This window comes from Mesitornis unicolor, unplaced genomic scaffold (genome assembly GCF_000695765.1).
Source record: "Mesitornis unicolor isolate BGI_N332 unplaced genomic scaffold, ASM69576v1 scaffold2806, whole genome shotgun sequence".
Lineage (NCBI taxonomy): Eukaryota > Metazoa > Chordata > Aves > Mesitornithiformes > Mesitornithidae > Mesitornis > Mesitornis unicolor.
The window spans coordinates 50,995-71,827 of NW_010192799.1; the positions used below are offsets into that span (position 1 = coordinate 50,995).

General features: G+C 39.5%; 1 protein-coding gene across 1 annotated transcript in view; it reads right to left on the reverse strand.

Moving 5' to 3' along the window:
- The window catches only part of UVRAG (UV radiation resistance associated), a gene marked incomplete at its 5' end in the record, with an annotated part of 53,934 nt that overhangs the window by 4,753 nt on the left and 28,348 nt on the right, over positions 1-20,833 (reverse strand). Inside the window, one exon of the mRNA XM_010187213.1 lies at positions 9,233-9,324. Within this exon, the coding sequence (XP_010185515.1) occupies positions 9,233-9,324 (92 nt within the window). The remainder of the gene's footprint in view (positions 1-9,232; positions 9,325-20,833) is intronic.

Below are 20,833 nucleotides of genomic sequence, written 5' to 3' on the forward strand. Positions count from 1 at the left end.
GGGCTGCAGATTTCAGAGAAACAACCCCACACATTTGAAATAAGCAGCAAGACCAGGAACAGATAGAATAATACAAGATACACAGGCAAAAAAGGGTATCTTCCCTCCACGTACCAGAGATGACAGATGCATTGTGTTAACTATTCTGTAGAGTATCCACTGCATAGGGAAGAGGTTTGATGTCAAAGCATCAGATCTGTAACACCCTGTAAAGCAGTGAGGGCTTCCTATCTCCTGATCTAGGCACAATGATAAAAAAGGGTTTATAGGAAAATCTGCCATTCCTCTGGATTTTACTCAACCATCCACAGCCTTCGGATAGGCATATAAGAGATTAAAATCTAATCCTGGAAGAATTTCAAGCTGTACTTTGTGGATTTATGTACAGATGAGTGCTTCTCAAACAATCACAAGGTTATCTACTCTTTACACAGTATTTTAGTGATAAAAGCTCTTGCCTGAAATGCAAGTAGTCAGAAAAGGGTCCAGACAAGTCACAAACACAGTGGTCTGCACACCAGCCTACAGACAGGTTTGGAGTGGGTCCTCCTGTTGAATATATCACCTTGCAGCACAAGCTGCAAGATTTCACAAGAGCCATCTCAGATGAAGACAATGTGTAAGGAAAGATGAGCAGAAAGCAATCCTAGGTTTAATCCCAGCTCTTGAAGCTGCAGAGGCACACTGGTGAGCAAAATGCAAGGGCAAAGACTTAAGCGTGGCATGAGACTGTCTAATTGGCAAACCTCAAATTACCTTCAGCAAGTCCTGTTCAGTCCAATTTAGACACAACAGCAACTTTTCTATGAAGCAGAAGAAAGAAGCAGCAGCAGAAGAAATCTAAGTGTCTGAGTAAACCAACATGAAATCTGTGGTGCTTAATTAGCTCAAGAGAAGCAGCTTTACAAACTGTTCTGGTGGGCATGTAAATGTAACCTCCTCATAAAAAGAAACATGCCTAAATTCCTTTGTAAATCTAGGCCTTACAAGCAAGTGAGTGAGAAATTAATTAGTTTGCAGGAACAGGAAAGTTTTTAAAGAGCTTGTTATGACAAGGCTATTCAAGCTAACACGTTATGTATGCCTGAACAATACCTCTTCAGTGCAGCAGCCAAAAAAAAAAATCTTCCCTTCCTTAGTAAGTTGAACTGGCAGAATGATCTATATTAAGTGATCTAACAGCCTAAACGTCGCAGCGACACAAAGCTAATCTTCCCCGTCTACAAAATAACTTCCCAGTTAATAGAGTACGTAAGGGCTGTCCCTTAAGGCAGTAAAGCAGAAATGATCTTCATTTATCATACAAGCATTCAAACTAATGAATTAGAACAAAAGGCACATGCAGCCAGGTTCCTTAAACTACATGCAATGAAATGGAGCTTACTTAAGACTGGAAAACCAGGTTTTAAGCTGCTGGAGACATATGCTGGCAAATTTCTGATACTGTCCATTGCTGCCAATAAATATGAATAGGACGGGTTTAGCTTCAGTCAGGAATAAATACGGGGATAACAGCCCAAATCTGAGAAAGCAAGAATGAAGTCAATAGAATGGCTTTCACTGCTCATCAGTATCATCCAAGGCGTTTAGACAAAAAGTAAATATGCATGAAAGACTTTGGAGATCAGGCATCTACGAGTTCATTGCCTTGGCACCTCCCACAGTCACTGGAGAAAGAAAATGAGCACTGGAGAGAAGGGTGGGTGATACCCATCTGAGACCTGTTTGTGGTCAGTGGGACGGCCACCCCTCTCAGGATGCCTCTTCTTGACCACATGGGCAACCTAGGCAAGTAATTCAGGCTGAGTGATGAATGTCTGGAAGGTAAACAGGAGAAGATTAATAGCTCTCTGTATATGTTTAAGCAAAACAACAGTCACAGCCTTGCAGGCAAGTAAAATAAAAACAAAACTGTTGTAGGTGCAGTGGATTAAGCAGTTAAGTCAAAGGATCTTTTCCTGTTCCATTACCTCCCTCCAGGTGAGGGTGAGAAGTCAAATTGAGGTTTTGGTTCAAAAGTAATTGTTTACAGAGGGCACAGAGCTCCGAAATGCAAGGTTGTTGTTAATCTTAATGAAAACTAGCATCTGATTGGAGGGTCTTTATTCTATTTGCACTTTCCTTGAGGAACTACTGTTACCAGAATTCATAGCACTGCATCAAAGCAAAGTCCAGAGAAAGAGATGCTTTATCAGCTTCACAGTTCAAAGAATTGATAAAATATATTAAAAAAAACCCACATTGCATTTGAAAACTATCATCCAATTGCCCAGAAACTTTAGAGACTGTAAGTTACCATCATCAGCAAAGAGTTTGGCTTGCAGCAGTGCAGCCCTTCACTCTGAGGTACAACATTGACCTGAATGACAAGGGCTGAGCTGGTTCAGCTTCCAGCCACAATTTCTTGGTCAGTGTTCTGAAACAGCAAACGGACGTGGACACCTGCCCAAAAAGAACGGCCTGTGACTAGTGGAGTATAAAATCTAATTTGATGAACTGTCATCAGGCCTCATTGACTTTTAGTCATCAAGTTGGAACAGACTAGACCTGGTTACATATAGGAGTATGCATAGTTCCCACAAGGGAGCAGGATTCCTAAATTAAAAAAAAAGACAAAGAAACGTCACATTTATTGGAAGTTATAGATAAGAGAATTACATCATCAACAATCTCAATGTTTCAATTGTGCCCAAATCTCAAAAGTCAATTCATAACAGTCTAAGTTCACCTGTAAGTTTTACTGGCAGCAAAATTACAAAGTAGCTGTTTTCTCCCCAGAATATTAGTTTTCACTAGTTAATAGTTAGTCCATTTGGGCATTCTTACAGACCCAAGGCATACGACTCAGAGTCCATGCTGTAAACAGGCGAGACAAAGCGACTGAAGTAGGACACAAACATTTCTAAAGTTAATTTCTGCGTGAACAGATTCTGGTTGTAATCCATTTGCAGTTTTGATAAAAAGAAAAAACTCCCTTCAGTCAGATCCACTTGTTATTATTTAATCTGTCTGCAAGGGGCTCAGAGAAACTGTAAAGCAGTATGAGACACAGAATACAATTCACGGACTCAAATATGTATCTTTTCCTCCCCACAAAATGTTTCCTCTGAGGAACATTACTGGATCACAGCTGGTCAAAATACTAAATCTTGATTGTCTGGCCAAAAGCCAAAATCCACAGCTACAGCTCTTTGGTATGAGAAGACTTTTTAAAAAAAAAAACAAACCAAAAAACCCAAACAACTTAAACACCATTTGATCTTTTTTGTTGCAAACTATGACCTCATGGCAGTAAGAACTCTAAATGAAGGTGTTTAAGTTGGTTTATAGCCATCTGAAATGTTTGAAGCTCCAAGCGCAGCTCCGAGCCAATATCATGTCAACTGTGCTAAAAAGCAATAATAGTTTCTCACCTTCTTAGAGATTACTGGTTAAATAATGCACAACAGTGACAGGGCTGCAAAGGGAGGCTGCCAACATGAAGTTAAGGTGAAACTGCATCTTTTGGCAGCTACGAAATTCTACACATACTTTAAAAAAAAATAAAAATCATAAATTAAGCTACCAGAGTTTTCTTGACTCAAACATTCAGTTTTGGGCTCTTCTTGAATCTAGCAGTATATGAATCAAGACGTACCTTCGAAACAAATTTAAGCCTTGGCACGCAAGTATTTTTGGGTAAAGCTTTTAAATGCAGGCTCAAAAGGACATCTCCCTGACTACAGGCAAGATCTTCTAAAGAAGTATCTTGTATTTGCCAGCACTAGATAAGCCTATTGTACAATCCATTCACTAGGAAAAAATTCCTTCTCGCTGGACTGCTCAAGTCTGCAGTGTGCTCTTTACTTGCCTCTAATAATCACAAATACTGTCCCTCAAAAGTCACACAGAGTAAATAAAATTAAGTGGAAGAATAGGAGAGAAAATGAAAGAGTCTCTTGACTTAATGCAACCAGGATCTAAAGAGGCTGGCTTGTGAAAGAGAAATCTGAACACACAGAAAGGAATAAAACAACATTCAAAATGTACAGACTACACATAAGCAAAGATTTGGTGTCTCTCAAAAGCTGGAATAAACTGCATACTCAAAAGAGAAAGAATTTAAGAGAAAAACTGCATAGGGCCTTTTCCATCAGCAAAAGCTAATCTTAAAAATGAGCTGCTTTTCTGGAAGCCAGTGAGACACCAGGACTAAAAAAATTTGAAAATGAGAGAATTATTCCCAGAAGGAAACAGAAAAGATCTGAGGGATCACAACTGGGACAGCCTAAATCAACAACTTTGGCTCATCATCTTTCATCTTAAGAGTCAACATCTAGATTTGATATCAGAAAAATAAGTGTTTGCAGTTCTGTAGCCTCTGTAACAGTGTGTGGAAACCAACTGATCTGTCTTGATTTTGTCTACATACAGCAAAAATAATACTTCGTAGTAGGGGTAAGGGGGAAGAAAAGTAAACACAGCAGAATATAGGTGCCAGGAGAGATATGAAGAGGGAAGCAGAGCTTGTAGACCTGCAAGCTTGCTGCAATAAATCACACGTGTTGGGATGTGAAAACACATATTAATCATTTAAGTGTCATGCCTGAGAAACCAAAACAACACAAATCTCACCAAGCAGAGGGACCCAGCAGCAATGCAATTAAACCTTGATGCAAAGGCACCGGACACTGCAGACCTTCAATGGGGCCAAGGGCTGGCCCAGAGCTCAAGGCAGAACAATGGAAGCCTCAAGCAGAGACTTTGATGACAGATTTCCTCCAATACAAGTATGAAATAGGTGAGCTCTTCTACAAAATCTGTAGGGATTGGTATTGGTTTTGGTTGCCCTTTTTTTTTTTTAATCTGGAGGGGTAAAGAAACTATTTTGTACGCAAATCTAAATTGATGCTTATGAGAGAAAGAGGTTAAGCCTGAAATAATGAAGTATTTCAGTTTTCCTGAATATCTAGGGGAGTCAGTTCCATTCCAGACTGCAAAGAAACACAGATGTCTCTAGCCAAAAGCAAAACCGAGGAGTATGCATGGGCTAGGAGTTAAATAAGTACAGAGTAAGTGTTGGTTTTTACCAGTTCAATAATGACTCGACAGAGCTTCAATTCTGCAAAATGCAGCTACAGTGCTAAGGAAGGAAACCAACAACAAAACCAAACCAACCAGGCAGTGTAAATGAAGTTGTAGATAAGAAAAACCCATCACTGCTCTGTATGTTCCTGCTCTCATAACCTGGAAATACTTTAACGACTACAGTCTGTGGCAAAGGGTATCAGATGACTTGCCTACAGTATCGAGAAAAACAAAAAATTCCTTCAAACCTTCATTTTAACAGCTGGTGGCTTTTATGCTTGTTTAAATACATGTAATCAGACAATATCCACAAGACAGTGGGCATCTGTACTCTGTGTATGGGCTCAACCGCAATGCCCAATTATGAAAGTCTAGCCAGTTTTCCCCTTGGGCTAGACTCCCTGTAAAGCCTCATTTCCATTTATATTATTAGGAGGTACTAAGAAGCATTGTTTAGAATCATTAGCCTTACAAAAAAAGTGTTCAAAATGAACAACTGTTCATACAAGGTTTTGGAGGTGCGAAGGAAATGAGGCATGGGGGGGGGAGGAGGGAATGTGATACTCCCAGAAAACTATGCTTAATATACCTGCAATTTGAAATATTACCCAGCCAAAAAAAAGTGTTTTGTCTTGCTAATGGCTGTGTATCACCTATAGGAAAAAAAAATGCTCTAGTTTTATGATGGCAAAACCTTCAAGGCGTAACTATAGCTTCCATTATCAGTTCTTCGAAGCCAGTACACACCAGAAAGGAAGAACAGATCATAGACTCCCAGCATGGTTTGGGTTGGAAGGGACCTCAAAGCTGATCCAGTCCAACCCCTGCCACGGGCAGGGACACTTCCACCAGCCCAGGCTGCTCAAAGTCCCATCCAACCTGGCCTTGAACACTGCCAGGGAGGGGGCATCCACAGCTTCCCCGGGCAACCTGTGCCAGTGTCTCACCACCCTCACGGTAAAGGATTTCTTCCTTATACCTAATCTAAATCTACCCTTTCAGTTTAAAGCGATACACTCTTGTCCTATCACTCCATGCCCTTGCAAAAAGTCCCTTCCCACCTTCTCTGTGGGACCCCTTCAGAAACTGGAAGGTTGCTCCCTGGAGCCTTCTCTTCTCCAGGCTGAACAACCCCAACTCTCTCAGCCTGTCCCCATAGCAGAGGTGCTCCAGTCCCTTGATCTCTCTGGTCTCCTCTGGACTCGCTCCAACAGCTCCATGTCCTTCTTTTGTTGGGGACTCCAGAACTTAGATACCTACACTTCGAAAATTATTCCCATTTAACATGGACCAGATTCATCCTACCTCTGCTTATTCAAAGACTGAAGGACACATCCATGACCTGTACCCCTCCCGGTCTACTGATGAGCATACACAAGTGCTAGAGAGTCATGGTTTAGGTATTTTGGCCTTTCATTTTCAGATTTGCTTAGGTGACCACAAGGCATCTAAGGATTTTTACATGAGGGATACCACATGAAAACTGGCAGTAATATTTTTCCAATGACAAAAGCTTTCACGTATGCATCTTGCTAAGGGATAAGAAGAAAAGCACAGAGAATCTTTCCAGCTCTGCCTGAAATCACTGACAGAACAAAACTGCAGAAGGGACTGAGCTTCCTTTTCTTAGGGCCTGTTTACTTCCACTGTTTTGTTGGCTGAGTTGAATTTTCATCAGGCAACATTTTTTAAGATATTGCTCAGAGATGCTACTTTTTCCTACTCCTCTCCTCCCAAAGTAAATGACTTGGACACTAGCTTAGGGTTTATAAGGATCAGTATTTCTGTGCAAGGAATGAAAGATAAAGCGTGACACAGAAATAAGGACTGGAAAGAGCTGTGGCATGACAACGTCCCAGAGGATTTTCATCACTGTTACCCACCGCAGTAGAATTTTTGTCCCAGAAGTCTGATATATTGAGCTGTGCTACTGTGAGGCATTAACTCTGAAACTGGCTCTTACAGTTTTCAAATTGAGTAATAACAAAAAGCTTGCATTCATTTTTGCAGAAAAGCATGCGTGGTCACATACTGTCTTCAGAACGGATGTGTTGTTCTTCCTATGTTCTACATAGTCCAGGAACGAAAAAGACTTTTAAAGCTTAGTAAACTACTAAAATGCAGCAATAAGAACCTTATCAGAAAAATAAAATCCTTGAAATTTCCAGAAATGGGGACATAAGACTAGGCTATGTATCAGCAGTTTGCCTCCTGTTTTCAACCCCAAACCATTTATCATGTAACACTTTTCCTGCATTAATTTCAGACCATTATTTCCATCACCAGAAAAAAAAAATCTACCTTATGCTATGCTGCTTCTGTACTTGCCACACATGGCAAGAGGCTGGTCTGCATTACACTAACAGAGGCTTTGCTACTGCTGCTGGTTTAACACGTAAGGAATTCAGCTATAACATGAAGAGCACTAGAAAGCTTTAATTCTACTGTTAAAAGGGCCAGTGCCTAAATATTTAGTGTCATTTCACATCAGATTTAAAGATTATTTCAAGCCTCGTACTGAGTCTCCCCTAAAAGCCATATACCAGCCCCAAAATGCTCAGGTTTGGCTATTAGTGCTTTGTTGTTCATTATCTTATTAAGAATAACTAGTTTTTGCTAGGAAGACTGGACACATTCTTTCCCCTCAATTTAGCATCCTATATGCCAGAATAATTTATTTCTCAGATAAACTGAAGCAGCAAGGGAGTTCAAATCCATCACCAAAGCATCTGGCAGCAAAACCTCGTGGGGATACCTCATAGTGGATGGTATTTTCAATACCTTGGAGTGTCCAGAGCACCTGTGTGGGGCTAGGTATGACAGAGAGACCACACAAGACCTGTGCAACTTTGGGCCAGTGAATAATTAACCTAGGGATCCTAAAACAGCACAATGCTATGTTTGGGTAGGATTGAGGCACCCAAAGAATGAAGATGAGAATGCAGGACAAAATAATTGCTTAAGGTAAGAGACTGCACAAGCGTGCAAAATTCAAAGACCACAAACTGAAAAAATGAGACTACAAAGCATCTAACACCTGCAGAAATACACTTGTGTTGTCACTTAGGCAGTTGTTCTATCACACAATGACTCCTCCTCACCTCGAGAGGGGAATCAGGAAAAGGAAAGGAGACCCATGGGTTGAAACAGAAACAGACTTAATAAATAAAAAGCAGTATTAATAGCAATATTAATATAAAGTGCATAGAGTTATACTCAGCTGATATAGTGGTCGCAAGGTGTGATAACCACAATGAGCAGAGGAATATGCCTCAGAAGTAGAATGATGGCCAAGACCCTCCTGTCACGGCAGCCAGTGAGGAAAGAGGGCCATCCCCAGCAAACTCCCCAATTTATAGTGAGCGTGACATTTATGGTATGGAATAATTTTGTTGGCCAGCTTGGGGTCAGCTGCCCTGGTTTTCACTCCCTGCAGCTTCTGCACCTCACAAACTCGAAACTGCTAAAGACCTTGATCAGTATGGCAACCTACGTACCAGATCTGACCTAAAAATAAAATGAAGTGTCTTATCAACCTTATTCCCACAAAATCAAGTACTGCAGTCTTCTCAGAAATGCATTTCCTGAATAGAAAACTGATTTTGTTGTTCTATCACAGTGAAACCAGGACAACTTGCCTTTCACATTTACTATAGTTTATCTCAGTGGGCTTAAGGAGAATTGGTCAAGCCTCATGCTCAAACAACTGCTGCAAGATAAGCCTACAATAACTTTAGTCTTATAACATAGAAACCAGTCTGCTTTGATTTTTTACACAGACAGCAGAAAGTGAGTCTGGATTCTCCAGAATGCATCAGAGCAGAAGCATCAAGATTTCCCTGGAAGGTTACTACAACCCTTAGTTACTCATTGAAGTAGCTTCCTATTTAGCAACAACAATCAACACGCAACTTGTTTTCGAACAGTCTTCCCCCATCCCTCCCACTCCTGAATGAAGTGCTGTGGGCCCATCCCGTGGATGATGTTAAAAGAACAGAAGAAAACAGAATATTCCAGACATCTTACATGGCCTGTATTTTGGGGAAATCACAGTCTTCACCAGGCATGCTTACCTCTTGTGAAGAGGAACTGCCCGCATATGAAAAACTTTTACAGCTAAATTTTTTGTAGCATGCACCTCTTTAATTATAAAAAAAATACTTACCATCTAACCATTAGCCCAAGCTCCATGAAGTTTTTCAGGTTAGGAAGAGTTTGCCTTAGATCCGGAGTACTCAGCCCATGTTGATATCTAAGCTACAAGAACAGAAAAAACTAAAATTAGCACCACTTTCCAAAGCCCAGTTTCCAATGAATATAACATTATGGTCAGTTAATTTATTGGGTTTTCAAAGAAAGTGAACGATAATCAAGGAGTTCCAAGACATCTATTCCCCTTAAGGAAATGTTCCATTTAATACTCATAACCTTGTGTTAGCAAAACCCACCCAAGAACAGGGACAAAATAAATCAGTCAACTCGGCTATGAAAACTCATTACACTTTTTCCATTTCCTACCTGTAACAGGAGAGCTGCCACACAGCTTAATAAAAACAGAGCCATTGAGTGAACAGACCAAATTTCAGCACACCCTTCTACATTCACTGATTCAAAACGTGTATTTGTGCACAAGTGTCATGTAACCCTGAGTGTATCAACGTATGCTCGAATCAGTAGTGGGATTATTACAGTAAAATCAACTAGTAAAGTAAAAATCCATACTGTCACACAATTAAACCTCACACAGTTTACATCAACATTTAAACTGCTGCTCTTATTCTTATAATTAAACCCAGCACTCAAATACCATGGAGCTAAGAGAAAGGCTTCAAACACTGACTTACTTTAGCCCAAGAATTAACTCCTATATGGGTGCAAACATGAATGAAAAGATTCAATACACTGACTCCATCAAATGAAGTACACAACATGACTGCCACTGCTGGTAATTGTAAGCTATTTATTTAAGAAGTTCCCAAACTAAAAATACCTCTGAAAAAAAGAGCACATGGATAGGAAAAAGTATTTCAAGTTTGAATCTCAGAACTTCAGGGAAACTTTGTAGGAAAAATTTAACTCATATGTGGTTAAAATATGAAAAAAAAAATCCCTAAATTCCAGTATCTTTAAGACTATTGGAACGAAGCAGTATCAACCTGAGATGCAGCTCTCAGCAGATACTAAATCCTCTAGAAGTCACAGCTGGCCTCCAATATACAGATACAGTCCCTGCCGAAATTTGATACTTACAGAGATACTTGCTAAAACATGGAACAATTCCACTCAAAGTTCAATTATTTTTTTTAGAATTACACATGTGTTTCAATAATTCATGAAAGCAGGGTATAGAAAAAGGTTAGAAAGAATTCTGACTTCTCCCAAACTATGGGCCACATTTTCACAGAAAAGACTCTTGAATTTGGGAATTATTTCTATCCACGTCCGAGTTTTAAAAAGAAAAATTGCTTTGGAAGAAAATCATCCTCGGTACTGCTTGTACAACAGGAGGCCATTTATTACAGTTTATTATTTCCATATGGACACAGCCAAGTCATATGGTGGGCTTGGATTCATGTTTTCTGCTACAATGACAGAACGTGGATTAAGATAACCATACAATATAAATTACAAAACGATCACCACATTCTCCTGATGGGATTACAGTGGATTTGGTTAACCAAAGAACTAGCCTCGGGCAAAAGAAATAAAAAAAAGAAAACAAAATCAAAACAATTACATTTGTTCTTCCTACTACAATCAAATGTTCATAGAATACCTCTTTTTACAGTCATCCTTAAATTCTAAGGTTTCAGAGCATGAAAAGAATTGGATTAAGGGATCTATGTCCAGCAGCCAAGGTCAGAGGAATGCACGCGAAATTCTTGTACCGAAACATGAGCAAAACCAGTTTCTGCTAAAACACAATTTCATATTGCAAACAGGAGAGATACATAGTAAGTAAAGTTAACATGCAAGTTTTGTGAAGCCTTTAGAAAAAAATTATGATTTAACTTTTAGAAACTGCATTCTATTTCGGCTTTGTAACAGCTTAAAAACAAAGCACTATTACCATATGTGTCTGTATCGATACAAGCTCACAATAATGAAGTTACAAAACAAATCTACAAAAGTAATCCCAGAAACTACTGAAAAACTCATGTGCCTTCTAAGGACAGAAAAAAAATAAAATAAAAAAACATCAAAAGAAAATCTGTTGAAGCATCGGAACCATGAGTTGCTTCCCAGGTTTTAGTCCTGTTCCAAAATTACCTCCCCATTAATGCAACAAGGTTAACTCCTACTTCACAGTGATCTGTAGTAGTCTCACACACCCCAAAAAAGAAATCTACCTTTACTGAGTAGAGATTCCACTACATGTATAGCACGCAGTAAACAGGAGCAGGGAGGAAGAAAAAATGTGATTTCTCTTTTACTTAAAAAAGCAGAACTCCTCTTCCTCCTACTCTTACCCTCTGCCATTGCTGCATCATTAGTAAAGACTTCCTTTTTTTTCCCCAAAGGGTAAAGTATTTCTTATACACCTTTCCTTAACCTTAATATTTTTAACAGCCGATTTTTAAGAGCCACATCCACAGACAGTTACTCCACCTCATCCAATAAACAGTAAGCCACTAAGCAACAGTAACAGCACCATTGCCTGTGAGCTGTTACAGCAGGATTCATAGAAGCACCCTTTAACATCAAAATCAAATTTAAAAAGAGAAAAATATAGTGAGAAGTCAGCTGCTTTGTCAATGAGCATTAGAAGGAATTAAAGATAGAGCTCAATGTTATGGAAGATGTAAAAAGAAAAAAGGCAGGAAGGAGGGCAGTGAAACATGATGTCTGGGAAGGAAAACAAAAGCAGAAAGAGGTGACCGTGTGCTGTCTTGGTTCTGAGTTCACATTTCAACAGTTCAAGCATCACCCATGTCTACCCACCTCACACTAAGTTTCCAAAGGAAATGCAAAAGCAGCATTTTATTTAAAGATGAGATTGTTCCTTCAGGATATTACAGACCCGGCCATCCAAAGAAAACGTGCCTGGTTTAATTTGAGTGAACAAGTGTCCAAGATTTGTGTTCACATTTATGACTGTGTATTCTCCATGGGACTGTGAGCAAATCATTAATGATGTTCAAGTAATAAAATATTAATTGCCATTTCCATACAAATATTTAGCTCATATATAGAACACAGTTTTCCCAAGTGCAGTGTGAAATGTTACTGATTGAATAAAAACACATAGTAAATGTGAATTGGGAAACAAATAAGCTAAAAACATCAGACACCTCAGACAGGAGCCTGCTCTCATAGTAGTTACCAGCAACTCTTAGTCCACAGAAACAAGATGTAGCAGATTAGATACACCAAATTTTATGAATAGTTCAAGACAGAAGAACTTAAGGGTACTGACAATTAAGGAAAAAAGAAATCTCACTTTGTAATTTCTTTCAATTACACAGATTAATTCCTTTGACTCATCTCAAGGAGGTTTCAACAATTTACTCTCCTTTGTTACACCGGCTTCTATGTTAAACTGACATCATTCAAAGTTATTTAACTAGGTGCAAAGGAGTGGCTACTCAAATGTAACTAAAAAAGGACATATTCATGTTTTTACAAGATTTTAGAGAACTCTAGATTCATCCAATTTGATTCCTTTCTCAGAAGACTTGTACCCCAAATTTCGGACACTACAAGAATCTCAGCATTACAAAAAGACTTTGTGAAAAGGACAGGCAGTATTTATAACTGTCAGTAGGCAACTGTCTAGACTGATTTTGTAAAATCTGGGGGGTTTTTATTTGTCCTAAGATAATTTCAGAAAATACCTGTACAGACAATTCTGAAGAAAAAGGAGGTCAAATTTATATTAAGGTCAAGTTTACCTCTATAAAAGACAAGCCTGTCACACTAGTGGGTATTTTATATTATACTTGCTATTTATTCCAACATCACAGAAAGCCATAAATGTTGATGTAAGCTGCACTTAAATGGTTCTCAGAGTGAAAGGTATTTTATTCTTAAAATTTGTATTAGCTTGCTAACAAAATGTTTAAACACTTAATTCCAACAAAGACAAAGAAAATTGTTCCAGTGACACATCCACAGTTTCAGCCATAGGTGAGGAGGCATGACAAACAAATTAAAGTTAACTCGTAACAAGTCGGGCATAATTGGTTTAGAGTCTCTAGGAAGAGGTTAAAAACAAATTAAAGTATTCAGTTGCTCCAGTTTCTACCTGTATTTCCTTCTGTGCAACCATTTCAGCTTCTACTGGAAGGACGTTGTCTGTCCTCAGCAGTGAATCAGCTCCTTCCTGAGCATCTCTAAACCCCTCCTGCCATCCAAGCAGCTCCCAGGTAATGTATTTTATCAACCAGACAAGTATATTTAACTAAAATCATGTCAGACAACATAAAAGGTCACCACCTTCCTAAAGGTAATAATTTCACAATAAAACATTCATTCACCAAATCATGACACATGTAGCTACCTCATTTGTTAACTAATTAAAATACAAACCTGCAAAGTTCAGTTAGTCTCCTAGAACATTAGCAGCACTAGAAGTATTAAAGTTTTTCAAATAAGTCGGCTTTAAAAGAAACCAATTAGCTATCTTTCTATTTCTGGGTAGTATCAAATTGCACCCAAGATCAAAATTAGGGCTTTTACCACTAAGAGGCTGCCTCTTCAGAAAAATAACGATATCCTGCATTTTCATGCAAAGAAGAATAGTCCATTTCCTTTACTAATTCCTGCAACAGTGTTCAATGACTGATGGTATACAAGGATATACATTTACTTCCAGCCAGAAACCACAGAGTACCTGGACTGGAATATCCTTTTTTGGGAGCACAGAATGACTCCAACTCTGAACTCATCTGTTCATCATTTACCATACTGTTTCCTCAGCCATATCCATCTTGTCCTAAGACATGTGGAAGCAGTTTTACAACTCAGATGATGTTAATAAAGTTCAAAATTCCAGCCACTTTGGTACATGCTATGCATAATACTCGAGACTACACTGAAACCTCCAGCATTTTTGTGCTTCCTTTAGTCTCTGCTGCAGGCAACTGGTCCTTGATGTTACATCACTGTCCGTACCTATACAAGAGGTGGACTTAACCCACTACTATACTATGCAAGCTCACATACTGTTAAGGCAGTGAAGAGCAATTTCGAATTCTTTTCAGTTCAATAAGGAGATTTTCTTGATAGCATCAAGCATTTGAAAGAGGCCATCTGCTCCACAAATGTGAAAAGCCACAAACAAAAATAGAAGCAAAAGTGTTCTTTCAATCAAGTTTGCAGGATTGGGGAGAAGCCAAGCATTTACATAAGGTTTTCAGAGGATGTCGAACGCTGGGACAGAAATATAGAATGCAAGTTTTAATAAAATGACATCGTTAATTGTTTTACAAGATCCTGGATGACTTTTCAGAGTATGAAGGAGCACTGGCTGGGATTCAGATGACTAAGCACTGCAATAATGAAAACAGAAAGTGTTGTTATAATGCCTGTTGCTATATAAACAACCTTGGGGGATCAGTGAAATAATGCCTGCTGCTATATAAACAGTTGTGTGTGTTTATACCTTTTGGGGGAAATTATAACATTTTCGATTATTTGCACTCTTAACATGTTGCTAGCCTTTGTTTTACTAAATCTAGCCAGTTGTTCTAGCTCTGAACAGCTCTGTGGGCTTACTGAAAAACCCTTAAGCTGCAACATTAGGGAAACACATTCTGGTATCAATTAGCTTTTTAGATAGCGTCTCTCAAAACTAAACATTTGAAATTCATTTTTATTTTTCATATTTAAAGGACTGTCAGTATACATCTATCACAGTTTGGAAGTAAATCTAACCAAGGTGCTTTTTTACCTCCAGCTTCTTGGATAAGTAGGAGAGAGAAAAGCAATAGAGCAAGCACTGTGATAATAACGAGTCTTCAAGTCCTGTTTGCTCCTTCTGAAAGCAGGGTTGAGAAGACTGTCACAGTAGTGACATCCCTCATCCAAATAAGAGGAACTGCTCAAATACACGGCTATTTTTATGGAAACGCTGACTTGTATGGTGATATGCCAGCGCCTGCCTTCCTCTCCCAAGTGGATTTTAGCGCTGCTCAGAGGTCCACTCTGAAAAGCAGATGTTTACTTTGCAATTCTTCTAAGAGTACTAAACTAACAAGAAAAACAAGTTACGTCAACATCCTTGAAAATCCATGTCCTTCATTAATCCACTGGGCACAGGCTCTAAAGCTCCTTAAAGCTGAGCCAGCATGCTTAAAAAAGCCTTCATTAAAGCCATCTTAAAGCACTCCCATCACAATTTTGATTTAGCGATAACAAATAAGGCATATAGACAGCAATCAAAGCTAAGTGCTTGCACACCTTAGGTGAACATGGAGCTCTGACTCAGTTCTTAAACTTCACTGAATTCATACAGTAACTTCTTCACAGCCACTGGGCCTTCCAACCCAAGAACAGCCTCCTCTCTGCTCAGATTGAAGAATTTTAATTCACTTCCATTTAAAAGGCAGGGGAAATTCATGCATGAAATCGAAGTACACAACTGACCCAGCAGTGATCACGGAAACTATATTATCATCTGATAACAGATCTAATTCCCTTCTGCCTTCTTTGATTTGCCTTAGAATTATATTAATCTGCTTCTTCCCCTCACATCCACCAGAATACAAAGTCTGATCATTATTCAAACACAGCAGCAGCCCGGATGCTAATGTTCAGCAACTTTTAATATTCTGCCAAACATTTATGAAGTAGTTTTCTTCTAATATTTAAAACTGAAATGTGATAATAGGCAATGTTTAATACTGGATTTTGGTTTCACAGCAATAGCGTTTATTGGAGATAGACCACAAGAAAATACGGAAATAGGAGTACGTGTTGGAGTGCATGCAGAACACACTGTAGAACTAAACATTTAGATGAGCCAAAAGCTGCGTTTCCTCCAGGACTCTCTCGCTCGTATTCGTGAAGCCTTTCCTGAGAGTAAACACAATATCTCTCCAGAGAGGTCCCAAACGACAGCCTCCATGGGTCGAGCCTTTTGTCCCAGTAAGGATATGAGAAACCACTGTCAAAGGCAGGCTGGGGGAAACAGCCACTTACATGAGTAAACTATTCCTGTAAAATTTGGTGGTTAGTGGGCTCGTTATAAAAATAAAATACATGGGCCCCCTTGCCCATAAAGGTGCCTCTCGTATACCATGACCATTTTACAGAAAGAACATTTAAAAAAAGCAATTTAGAAGATAGAGCAGTTACTGGCCTCAAAAAAGCTTCCCTCCTTCCCCAGTGAGGCATTCAAATAACTAAAACCATCTTTACCATTCGGCTGTAGTCTTGCTGCATTATAGCTTGATGAGATGAAACTATACAGCATAACCTTTCCAGGTTCAGGTCAGAACTTCTTAAAACGCCTCGGTATCACAAAGTGATGTTTATTGGATTATAAGGCACGGGTACACTTACTTCCTATGACCTCATTCATCCTGAGCTTTTGTATTAAAAAATCATTACATCAGGCACAGAACAGAAGGTCAGATGTGCAAAAGCCAGAAGGAGAAAGTAACATTTTGTACCTACATCTTAAACCTGATAGTTTCTTTATGCATTTAGGTGCCCAAGTGTAATTTTGCACTGCACAAGAACACAAGAGTCACAGAATGGTTTGGGTTGGAAAGAACCTTAAAAAAGCTCATCCAGTCCAACCCCTGTCATGGGCAGGGACACCTCCCACTAGCTCAGGCTGCTCAAAGCCTCATCCAACACCTGAAGTCTGCTTTCTAACCTATATACACTAAGAGGGCAATAGTCTTCAGAGCGCACAGGTAGGTACAGTGAACTCACCTGCCTTGTCCTGGCTGGAAATCAGTGTGAATATAGCACAAAGCCCAAACTCACCAGCCAGGCATCTGGATCTGCATCGGGGTTATTTCATCAGCTCAGGTGGCAGATGAACATACACACCCAGGACTGTGAACTTGTCACTGCTAGTGATAAGGTTTCAGACTAGATATAAGGAAGATCTTCCTTACAATGAGGGTGGTGAGACACTGACTGGCACAGGTTGCCCAGAGAGGTGGTAGATGCCCCATCCCTCGAAACATTCAAGGTCAGGTTGAATGGGACTTTGAGCAACCGGATCTAGTGGTAGATGTCCTTGCTCATTGCAGGGGGGGGTTGGACTGGATGACCTTTAAAGGGTTCTTCCAACCCAAAGTATTTATGATCACTCAATGACAGTTCAGAGCAATACAATGAAGTATCCATACAAAGTTTTGGAAGTTTGCACGTGGTCCTACTCCCCTCCTACATTTATTCATTACCTTCACATTTTGATAAATCCACTCCAAAACCAGGCAATCTTCCCATTTGGCATCAGCTCAGCTTTACCTTGTACCTTAAGATGTTGCATAAAAGGAATCTGCAGAGTTATTTCAGTGTGCACAAACGATGCACTCCATCAGGTAATGCAAACACAAAGTCTTCTCAGCTACTTGTTCTTTCATGGTATGTTGGAAAAGCCCTAGTTTTAAAATGGGTAAAACTGAGCTTTAGGCAGTTTTTCTAAAGCATTCGTCCAGCGTTGTGAAATCTGCTCCTTCAAGTGAAAAGGCTCGCTTTGAGAAAGCATTACTCAAAGAGCAAGTGATTCAGCCCATGCCACAGAGCCTGAATGTAGGAAGAATTTGGGGATTCTCAGCTCCCAGCCCCATGTTTCACCTAAGTTGAACTGCTTCCCCTTACACTACTTTTAGTGGGCAAAGGAGATTGACTTCTAAACAAGATTAGATTTTGAATCAAATAGGAAAACCTCTCAGTTCAAGGAATATAGAGTCAATAGTTTAACCTGTGTAAGACTTGTTTCCTATCAGGAAGAAAACATCACTCAGTGAACACCAAATGGCTCTAAGACAGCTCAATATTGGTAATCTTTTCTCATATGACGGAGAATATTTCAAACTAAAAAAGTGAAATCAGGGAGCATTAAATCAAGAACTATTCAGTAATGACCTCCCTGAAAGCAACTAGCAACTTATATTTGCTGAAATGAACCAGAGCTTATTTTTAATATTTACACAATATTAACTCAAAAATATTCACATGAATTATGCACAAGGCCAGCAAAGAAAGATACAATATCCCCTTCAGTATTTCCACTCTCTTGAAAACAAAATACTTTCAAGCTCTGGATTTCCAAGCATTCTGGACTGATCTAAAAGTCAATGAGTCAATACATATCAGACACTTTTATTCCTTTTGTTGGAGAACAACTTGCTCTACACTTCAACCACAGTCTATAATAAGCCTGAAAGACATTTATGGATAATTAAGTAGCTGTCATATCCAAAGCTTTCAAAACAGGATTTGTGCCCTGATGTGCCAAATCCTATGCATAGAAGTACGAGACAAACCCTGCCTCATGGAGCACCAAACGTATCTATTAAACTACACAACAGAGGAAAAAAAGAATGTGGGTGGATGGAGAAATGAAAATAACAGCAGCTCAGCAAAGAATAAGTCACAGCTTGTCACTTGCTAGTGACAGCTAAAAGTAATTTTTATGTATTAGTATTAAAACAAGTGAGATTTCAGGAAACTATATGCATTTTAGCATGCTATTTCTGTCCATTAAGAGATGGCAACATGGCAGAAAGCAAGAAGGCTCCTGAAGGAAAAGAGAAGCTCACAAATGAGGCTCATGAATTCCACAGGTGTTAGCACTTTATCTGAAAGTCAAGCTTTGTCTCCAGAGCACACACCCTACTCGTTAGGAAAAATTATACACTACATCTTTTTCCTACACTAACACGTTGTGCCATGGCTTGATAACAGACTTCCCACTTTCCTATCTCTTCTAATTTCAAAATGCAGTGCTTATACATACCACAAAGCAGTTTAACTTGGCAAATCACACGTGTTTATGTCAGCTTAACTGTATCAGGGATCCATTTTCCTTTTGATTACTAAATTTTGGTTCTATTTTAAACACATAGAAAAAAGAAAAAAACTACTTAGAAGGCTGAAAAGTTAAAGCACAAAGATGATGACAGCTACACAGTACACAAGTGACCTAACACACAGAGCATGCTTGCAGGGGGCAGACCTCAAAATTATTTTGGGGAAGTGACTCTAGGCACAGCCAGTGGTGCCACCTCTCCTATTCCACCCAACCATGTTGCTCACCCCACCTCGTCTGCTCCATACCCTGCAAGCAGAGCAAGAGGCACAGCCCCCAGCGCTGCCCACGATGGAGCTGCAGATGCGGTGACCAGCACAGGTTGAAGAGCCAAGATCTGGTCATCCCCAAGTTCACATTGGCCTTTTCTGACCAGCACAGATCACCTGTGGGCAAGGATAGGCAGGCTTCCATCTGAATAAAAGGGTAACTGTTGTTACAGCTAATTCAGTCTCATTTCAACTTATTTTATCTTGGCATGGGTGATAGGAAAGGAAAAAAAAATAAAACCTTCCAACAAGCTTGCAAAAAACATATGTAAATTCCCCAATTCTAAATGATCTGGCTAGGCATCAGCCCATTGCTATCATAGGAGACTTTCAGGAATGAAACCTTCTCTTAAAACTTGTGGCTCTATGCAGCTGGAGAAGGTACTTTGTGGTTTTTCAGGTGCAGTCCCTTCCTCTTAACATTAAAATGAATGCTTGGCACTTTACAAGATGAGGACTCGACTCTGGCTTCAACCTGTGCTCTTTCAAGAACACTTTTCCCTGTGCAGTTAAACTGGCCACAAATTCAGACAGTGCATTTTTTTCTCAACTGTACATTTTATGATCTTAGTTTAGGGGCCTCATAAAAGATGTGGTGTGCAAGTCACAGTATCCTACACTCAAAGGGTCATAACCACTGCATCTACGCCGATACCCACAGAACTCTTAAAGACACTTCTGCTCGGTTGTGTTTATTGCCAAAACAAATTTCTAGTCCTAACATTTTTGCCGTTCAACTTCCCATGGAAAAGTTTAATAGTTTCTATTATAAAGTTGATTTTCTTACATCTTAGATAGTCTAATAGAGCCAGGATGGACATCTTGCCTCCTTTCACATTTAAGAGCTGAATTTCAGTCCAGTTTCTTACACACGGCACTAGTACATAAGCATTTGACTTTCATTCCATGCAGCTACTTAGAAATATATAACTTAGACTGCAACTAAAATACGTCAAGAAGTATTTTGCTTTTCTTTCATGCTTCTGTGAACATTAGTTACCTCGTGCATTAGACAAGCAACTGAACCAAAAAAGCATCATTCCCACGAGAGCAGCATTGGCTGCTCCAGCAGGTTACACAAAGTACGTAAATGTTGTCTGCCACCATGTGGACACAGTGACTCTGGACACATGAAAGGAGAGTTAGACACAAAGTTCCTTGCTTGGATCTGTACTGCATTGATGTGAAAACAAACATCCTTGGGGGAGCTGACAAAAGACTGTTTGAGTGATTTTTTTTTGTGTCAAATAGCAAGGTTCATCTGTTGCTAACGACTGTCAGATGAAAGCAGAACTATTCTTTGGCCAGGGCTGAGCAAATCATGCCAATGTGAACAGGAATATCAGACTAACACCACTCAACAGTTGCCTGACAAAACAAATCAAGGCTGGATGAGAAGAGAAGCTTTGCCTTGTGAGGCGATTGTGAGCACACATTCAACACGAACAGAAAAAAAAAACCCCTTAACTCATGCAGTGTAACAAAAATATTCCCCAAAGCC